At 51.2% G+C, this 9,140-nt stretch overlaps 1 protein-coding gene across 2 annotated transcripts in view; it reads right to left on the reverse strand.

Annotated features, from left to right (window-relative positions):
- Positions 1–6,744, reverse strand: part of ARHGEF4 (Rho guanine nucleotide exchange factor 4) — a 326,417-nt gene extending 319,673 nt beyond the window's left edge. For both annotated transcript variants that reach the window (XM_005888578.2, XM_070359984.1), the window contains exon 1: positions 6,642–6,744. In XM_005888578.2, the coding sequence (XP_005888640.2) occupies positions 6,642–6,680 (39 nt within the window). In that variant the 5' untranslated portion in view covers positions 6,681–6,744. The remainder of the gene's footprint in view (positions 1–6,641) is intronic.
- Between the last annotated feature and the right edge of the window lie 2,396 nt (positions 6,745–9,140).

Genomic DNA, 9,140 nt, shown 5'->3' on the forward strand with positions numbered 1-9,140 from the left:
GAGCTGTTGAGGTCAGGGATGTTCCCTGAGTTGGCAGAGGGAGTGGATGGAGGCTCCAGAACAAAAGCACAGGTGGCCTCTGGCCTCCGGCCACATCTGAGGCTTGTGAAAGGCCATGTGGGAGAGACGGCTCCAGGGCAGAGAAGAAGCACCAGGTCCCTGAGCAGCACCATGGCCGAGGATGGCAGAGTCCTGGGTGCTGGGAAAGCAGCAGCCCTGGGTTGGTACTGAGGGTCTCTTGGCGGGCAGCTGATTCCCAGAGATGCCCATGTCCCTCTCTGTCATCCCAACGGACTGGCCTCTTTAGGACTCAGGGGACAGCCTCCTCGTGACCTCTCCGGGGGCAGAGTGTCCGTGGCTTCAGGTGCCTCGTGTAACCTTTACCCAGAATAGCTGAAACATGTGGGTGACTCCCTAGTAAATGCCCATAGGAACTGGGGTACACACCCCTCACCACCAAGGTTGGTAGGCTGAGACCTGGTGGGACTTTTTCTTAACTTCGTGGGGGCATTTACTGCTTCCCTGCCCAGCATCTGAACAGCAGTCCTAACTGGGGTCAGAGGGGCTCTTAGGACAGGTGAGAAACTGGGACCCACCCATCTTGGAAACAGAAAGGGCAGACCCCCTCTGTTCCCACCCTCCAGAGGGCAGCCTAGGCTCAGCTCCAGTGGCTCTTGAGAACAGACCTAACTGCCTGCAGGAGAGAGGTGGAGACACTCTCAGAGAGGAGAGGCAGAGCTGAGTGTCTGGACACAGCCCCGCCAGAGGCATCCTCAGCAGTTGGCCTGTTGAGCAGGACTGACTGTGCCCCACCTTCCTGATCCTACCCAAGCTGGATCCTGGAAGTTATCCACACCTTGACAGGATAGTTCCTTTTCTTTTTCCACTTAACTGGAGTTCATTTTTGTCTTGCAACCAAGAGCCTTCACTAATAAAGAAACTGTTACTAGGGTGATTATAGATAACAGACCCTTAAAGAAAGGAGCAGGGGGAGAAGTGCTAGGATTGGTTAATCCATCAATTTTAGGCCAACAGCAGTGAAAATATATTGGGCATTAAGTTACGAAACTCCAGCACCTCACTGCATGCATGGCGAACCCTTAATTCAATCAGCTGTGTCTACTAGGGGCTTTCAGGGGAAAAGTGACAGGGAAAGCCATGAAGATCTCAAGCACTGTGGGGTGACTGTGTCATTTCTAACTGCCCCAGCCAGATTAAAGATGGAAGACAACAAACTCAAATCCCTGAGCTCCCAGGACTCTGTGACTGAACATAAAGTATTTCCTCTCTTTTGCAGCCCCAGGCCTAAGATATCCCTGAACCAAGATCAGTCTGATTCTCTCAGTGTGTGGATTGGTGAGCTGAATGACTGCTTCCTTGTTCCTTGAATAAAAGTCAGAGCATCATTCAGAAAAGCCTGAGACCCCTGGCCTTAGCAACGACCATCTATTAGGAGAGTCACAAACCTACTCAGCCCCTGATCCTCTCTCTGACTGCTGCAAGAACCTATGATCACTTTCCCCTGTGAAGTGAGAACTGTTCCCCTCATGTCCACCCCTGCCCCCTTCCCTGCCTCTGGAACAAAAAAGAGAGTCTTATCTCAGCATGGCCATGGGAACCAGTTACCAACTCAAACTATGGAGGAAAAGGTTCATGTTTCAGAAAATTATCACTTTGCCAACAGGCACTGGCAAAAATCTGGGGAAACAGATGGGAATGGATTGTAAGAGCATCTGGCCAGGGAGGGAAGAACAGCACTGTGGGTCAGGAATAATGTTAACTTGGGTGCAGGCACTTGTTCTGGAGGGAACAAGCTAGCTCCAGGGCCCAAGGCATGCTCCAGCAGGTGACCTGCTGCTTGAATAAAATTTCAGTTTGATATTGGCTCATGAACTGAAATGGACAAGGCAGAAATTCCTTGAAGGAGTCAAAATACCTTAAGGGACAGAGTGTTGGGGTGGATTTACCAAGAGCAATCTGCTCAAAACCCCCTAACTGTGTCCCCTATAAAGCCAAAAGACACAGAGGCACAGAGACCTACTTTGGCAAGGAGAATGTCAGCATCTTGGAAGACTGCCACAGATGCTATTCTTTATCAGCTGGTGATGCTGATGAGAAACACGGTCTTTGGTGGTGGCAGACGGGGCAGTGGCAGATTGGATGACAGAGGATGAGAAGCAGTGTTACAGTGCCAGAAGCCAAAATGAATGTTCTGATGTCACAGCTCTTTGGGGGTACCAGGACTGAAGTAGATGGGCAACACCAGCGGGGTCCTGCCGGACTTGTGTAATACTGAAAGGGCTTCCCAGATGGTAAGGTGGTAAAGAATCCACCTGCCAATGCAGGAGATGCAGGAAATGCAGATTTGATCCCTGCATTGGGAAGATCCCCTGGAGTAGGAAAAGGCAACTCACTCCAGTATTTTTGCCTGGAAAATCCCAAAGTCAGAGGAGCCTGGTGGGACACAGTCCATGGGGTTGTAAAGAGTCAAACATGACTGAATGACTGAGCACATTCACAATATTTTAGAAAAAAAATGCAAAAAAAAAAAAAAAACCAAGTTCTTACTGTGCCTAAAACAGTGTCTGGAAGACAGTAGATATTCAATAAATATTTACTGATTAAACTTCACTGTCCCTTGCCTAACTCCCGGGTTTGAGACAACAGACAGAATTCCTTCAATGAGGAGGAGGCCAGTCACCTGCAATAACATCCTAAACAAACAGTACTGTGAATCTTCTGAAGGCTCCATACAGAGAAACACCTGGGCATGTCAGAAGTTAGTGAGCACTGGCTCCGTTCTAACATGAACTCGTGGCCTATGAGAAGTGGAAGGCATGCCAGGTCATAAATGGAGCCTCCCCATGCGTCCACCTCACAGTAGCCCATTGGAATCCTGAGTCTGTCCTCCAGAGATTTTCCCAGCTCCACAGAGTTAAGTTGGCAAAGACACGCTCAGTCCCTGGTGGAAACTCCACCTCCATTCCTTCACTCATGATGTGGACACACTGTGGGAAGAAAGGCTAACCGAGGCTTCTGAACACCCCTACCCCTCCAAAACAGGGGATCAAAAGCAACACTTCAGCTCTGGCGACTGAGAAATCGTAGTGGAGGATAGGAAACCCCTACTGCAGCCCTGTTCAACATCCCAGCTCAGCTTGCTCAGAAGACATGGGGCCTTGGAAACGCTGATGGGCCATTTTACATTTGACTGTTTGGAATCTCCTGTTCTGACCCACAAGCAATCTCCCTAAATGGAACAAATGCATTACAGTCCTTGTCCATGGATTTGGCAAAAAGTGTACCTGTGTGCATATATGTTTCTTGTCTCAACTGTTGACGTGGGGATCAGCACAAATCAGTCGCTTTCCCTGTGAGAGGCACAGCATAGCTTCATCGCCCTGCTTCAGGGCTCTGCTGATTCTGTGCCATAATTTAGTGAGCAGAGACTTTGACCTTCCTACTTCTAAAGACCTCATGCTGATCTGTGGTACCACCATACTGACAGGGCTTGGAGAACAGCAATTAGCAAGGTACCCTGATGGGGACTGGAGTGTGGGGCAGAGATTCCGTGAGACTGTCATACAGACTGAAGTCAGAAAGAGAGAGACAAATATCATACATTAATGCACTTATGCGGAGTCAAGAAAAATGGTACAGACAATCTTATTTGCAAAGCAGAAAGAGAGACACAGGCATAGAGAACAAGCATATGGACACAAAGAGTGGAAGAGGGGTGGAGGGATTGGGAGATTGGAACTGATACATACATGTGTACATATATCTATGTATATTTATATATTTACTATTGATACTATGTATAACATAGATAGCTAATGAGAACATACTGTATAGCTCCAGGAACTTTATTCAGTTCTCTGTGGTGACCTAAATGGGAAGGAAATCCAAAAAAGAGAGGATATATGTATACATATAGCTGATTCATTTTGCTGTACAACAGACACTAACACAACATTGTAAAGTATTCTCCAATAAAAATTAATTTAAAAATGAAAACAGAGAGGCTTCCCAGGTGGCACAGTGATAAAAGAAAAAAATCTGCCTGCCAATGCAGGAGACTGAAGAGACAGGGGTTCAGTCCCTGGGTCGGGAAAATCCTCTGGAGAAGGAAATGGCAACCCACTCCAGTATCAATCATTGCCTTGAAAATTTCATGAACAGAGGAACCTGGTGGGGTATTTTCCATAGGGTTGCAAAGGGTCGGATATGACTGAGCAACATGCATAGTATGAAAACAGAGAGAACTTCTACTTCAGTGAAACATCCAGGCAGGCAGCAGAGGTATTCAGTTGTCTGGAACATTTTGGAAAGCCTTTTGAAGGTGAAAGACATGCTGCTGGACTTTGGCACCTGACCCTCAAGAAAGATGCACAGTGCTGGGCAGGGGTCTGGATTTTTGAAGCAACCTATTTTTCCTTAGGTGTGCTGCTCCAGCTCATCTGCTGGGTGATCCCAAAGGTCATGAGCAGGTTCTCTGCTCTTCTTGCACTGTGAGAGGCTCTGTCACAAGACTGCGACACCCTTGGTTCCCACAGTGCCTGGAGCAGAACAAATCCCAACAGAAGTCTCAGATGGGGACTGGGGTTTGATGGATTGTTCTTGCTCCTGGACCTTGGTAGAGACTGTGTCTCTATTATCAGAGTCTGACTGTGGGACTCCAGTGATCCGAGTTCCCTAGGATGGAGCAGCATTCTTGATCAGGCAAGTAACCAAGTCAGTTACTTATCACCAAGTGGTAGTACAGGCCCAGGCTCACAAGAGGTCAGGAGGTGGTTCCCTGTACTTCCCACTCCTGTGGCCCAATGGGGCATTCCTTATGACCAGTGTCTAAAGGAAAAGCATGTGTGAATGGTCTTTATATGGTGGCTCTGCAAGATATACCTGCACAGCCAGAAGTGGACTACCTACCGTGGCATTCAAGGCTCCTCCCAAGGGTGGCTCTGCAGGGCAGCAGAAAGGGACATCCTTTGAGAGGCACATCTACTCATTCCCATGGTATGCACAGAGAGAGGTCTGACATGTGTTAAGGCTCTGGGGACCCTAGTGTAGGCAGCGGGTGCTGGGGACAGGCTAGGAATGCGAGGAGAGTGTGTCCCATGAGAATATTTAGTCAAAGGACCCCCTTCCTAGGAGGCTCCCACTCAGCCGGCAGGCAAGGCCCTGGGAGGTCCAGTGACCTCCTTCCCAGTCACGCTTGCCTCTTTCCTGTGCTCCTGATTCTGCCCAGCAAACTTCCCCTCACCTGGGTGGCCTGTGACCACTGCAATGGGTGGAAAAGGACCAAGGTCCTTGGCTCAGTGCTCTAAAACACATGTATGGTTTGTAATTAGATCCTCATACCCACCTAGAAAGGTGTGGAATTGTTGTCCACACTTTTCAAACAGAAAAACAAAGACCAGCATGGTTAAGTGATTGCACCAAGTCTGTACAGCTTGTCAGTAACAGAATCAGAATGCAAAGGAGGATGAGGGGGGTCTGCGTGTTCAGAGCTACAGCCCTGACACCTGCCACATTCCCCTGTTCTTCAAAGAACACCAAAGAACATCACTCACTAATACAAGTTGCTGAAAGCCTCCATCCCTCTCCCCTCCTGAGTTGTATGCATTAATTATTCCTGTGGTGTGAACTGATTCTCAGCCTGCTCTTCCAGACTGGCTGAGGGCAGGGTTCCTGCAGGTGCAGCTCTAGATCATCTGGCTTCCCGCCACTTTCCCCAGGGCTCTTAGAGCCAGAGAACTCTACCTGGACCCTTCAGTCTGCACTCTAGGAGAAAGTGGTCTCAGAGCCAAGTAGAGCAACTCCTCCCACCACGGCCAGTTCCATGCTCTGGCAGGCCCCAGTGTTTGGCTGCCTACTGAGGGGCTAATTCTTTGCCTCTTCTTTTTTATGCAGTTGGTTTCAGGCAGAGCCAACCCCATCCTGCCTCCCACCACGGAGCAGGTTTCTCACCTGTGGAGGTGGAGCTAGGCAATCTGCAGCCAACTACTCACTATAGGGTCCCCATCAGGGCATGGAAGGTAAGGGTGCCCCAGAGAAACTTGACTAATGAGTGGTCTGGAGATTCTCGCCTGGGCAGAGGGGCACTTCACGCAGAAATCTACAACTCCCCAGGTTCCTGTTCTCCTACCCACGCTTAGACATCCCCTTCTCAAAATGATGCCCCAACCCAGCTGGTATGCTCCCTGGGTACCTCGGGTCCCCCCAGCCTGGGTAATAAAAATATTAACGACTTCCTGGGCACGACTGGATCAGGCACAAACCATCCTTCCTGGAACCGGTGGTCCTGCTCTGAGGAGCCTAGGCTTACTTGTGCCCTGCGTGCTGAGGGTGAGCAGGTGCCATGGAGGCCGGGCACTGGGCGTGTACCTCACCAATGCTGACCCTGGCCTGCCGTCCAACCTACCTTTGATGGGCACCTCTCCTTTCCCGTATCGGGGCGGACACGCTCTCTCGACCGGCACTTTAGAAAGTTGGGGGCGGCAAGGAGCGCCCTGGGTGCCCCTAACCACCCGGTGCCCAGCGGTAAGCTCGGGGCGCAGCGGCGTGCACCAGCTCTGCTCCCAGCGCGTAGCCATAAGCCGCCCGGCGCCCGCAGTGGCCAGGGGGATGCCGCGTCTCACCTTAAATAAGCTCCGGAGGAAGTGAACGACGCTGAGCATGGTGGCCCGCTCGCAGCACCGAGAGCCAGCGGCGGAGCCAGGCTCCCCTAACGCCGCCGCGCGCCCCGCCCCGTCCAGCCAACGTCCCGCCCGGTCGCCCAGAAGCCCCGCCTTCCCGCGTCCGGCCGCTCTAGCACCCCAGGGCCACTGCAGCGGCCGAGACCCACAGACACACGCCGGAGCTGTCCGCCGACAAGGCTCGGCGCCCCAGGGAGCACCCACCCCCCGCGCCCGGTGCCAGCTGAGTTCCTGGGCAGACCCGGAGCCTGGGAGTGTTTAATAAGAAAGAACGCGCTCCGCACTTCTGCACAAACACCACACAGAGCCGTGCATTCGCATTCTATGCGGCACGCGCGCCAGCGACCTGCGACTCACCTGGGGAGTCCCTAACCTTCCGTGGGGAGGGCGACCTTTTCCGTCGAAGACCTCGAGAAATTTCAGGGCGTTTGCCCAGCATTCTCAGTTGCCAGTTGAAGAAACTGAATCCCAGAGGCGGTCAGCAACACGTAGGCGATCAGGCCCCCAGTGAGAGGCAAGTGTGGACTGGAGTCCCTAGACCCAAATTCTGGGTCCAGGACCCACTCTGGCTCCCCTCCTTTCTAGATATATGCTCCGGCAGGTTGGAGGCAAATGGAGAATCGTCTCGCGCGGGTAGAGGAGAGCTGTCTTCTGCTAAGCAGCAAGGGGAAGTCCTGAATGTTTTCTTTGTGGGTTTTAAGGAGATGAGGCCCGCCCAGGAGACATGCTCCCATTAGCCACGATGGCCACAAGATTTCTATGCACAAACACAAATGTGTTTATTTTCTTTTCAAATCAAAAGAAAAGACCTGAGAATCACCATCCAGCCTGGATTTACAGTTGTAAAAAATAATTTTTTTAAAGATAGTTTTATGCTGCGGCTGCTGCTAAGTCACTTCAGTCGTATCCGACTCTGTGCGACCCCATAGACAGCAGCCCACCAGGCTCCTCCTTCCCTGGGATTCTCTAAGCAAGAACACTGGAGTGGGTTGCCATTTCCTTCTCCAATGCATGAAAGTGAAAAGTGAAAATGATGTCGCTCCGTCGTGTCCGACTCTTGGCGACCCCATGGACTGCAGCCCACCAGGCTCCTCCATCCATGAGATTTTCCAGGCAAGAGTACTGGAGTGGGGTGCCATTGCCTTCTCCGAGTTTTATGCTGGAAGAGCCCAAAGAAAGACAAGTGCCAAAGGCTCGTGGGTGTCATACTGCAGTCCCACTCCAAGCCCACCACCTCTGGGATGTGTCTCATGGAGGCGTAGCGCCTGCTTAGACTGGCTTTGCATGCCCCTGCCCATGCCTGCCCCGTCACCCAATTTCTTGTCCCCTTGAATACTGTTCCTGGTCGGCAGTACCTGTCCAGTGTTGCCTGTCAGACTGTGCTTTCCCCCACACCCATCTCTCTCTGCTTCTCGCAGATCCTCAGAGCAGTCAGAGCAGGGCAGAAAGTCTAGAGGTAAATGGCTAGAATTTGTGGGGTGTGGGAGCAGAGGGGGCAGCCTTGAGATCATCTGAAAGTTTTGGTTGCTTGTTTCCTGGAATCCATGGACCTTGTGAGAAGATGTCCCTGAGGCCCCTGGTGGTGGGAGCAAAGGAATTGCATAATCTTGGTCTCCCCTTCTAAGCCCTTTTCTTAGAGAAGAGGAAGACCTGCCTTATGGGGTTGCTGTGGAGTTTAGAGGAGAAGTTAAACCTCAGAAAAAAAGTGTTAGTTGCTCAGTTGTGTCTGACTCTTTGCGACCCCACGGACTGTAGCCCTCCAGGCTCCTCTGTCCATGGCATTCTCCAGGCAAGAATATTGCAGTGGGTTGCCATTTTCTTCTCCAGGGGATCTTCCCAACCCAGGAATTGAATCCAGGCAGGTCTCATGCATTGCAGGCAGATTTTTTACCATCTGAGCTTACCAGTGAAGCCCTCAGAGGTGCTCAGCAAATGTTAATTCCCTCTTCTTTGTTGTCTTAAGGTGCTAAAGCCCCCAGAGGTCTAGTGAACATACACATCTCCCTGGCCACAGAGTCTACAGTTATTGGACCTTTGTCCTTGGAGGGCAGGTTCTCAGACTTAAGCATCAGAACCTCCTGGTGGATGTGTTACAACATAGGCTGCCAGACCCCCCTTAGAGTCTCTGGATGGCAGATCTAGGGTGGGGCCTGGATATTTATTTTAACAAGTTCCCAAGTGACACTGCTGTTGCTTGTCCTGGGACATTCAGAGGCCCAGGAAGTGGGGCCTGTGCCAGCTTCATAGCTTATCAGAGGGGCAGACCCCAGGCTAGCAAATTACCACGGTGGCGGTTCCATTTACCAAACTTTTACCATGCCTCAGTCTCGGAATAGGTCCCTGCCATAGTTTGTGCCATTTAATCCCACAGCAGTCCAAGGGGAAATAAGTCAGATATAGTCATTTGTTGCTGTTCAGTTGCTCGGTCTTGTCCAACTATTT

The sequence above is a fragment of the Bos mutus genome, chromosome 2, assembly GCF_027580195.1.
Source record: "Bos mutus isolate GX-2022 chromosome 2, NWIPB_WYAK_1.1, whole genome shotgun sequence".
NCBI lineage: Eukaryota > Metazoa > Chordata > Mammalia > Artiodactyla > Bovidae > Bos > Bos mutus.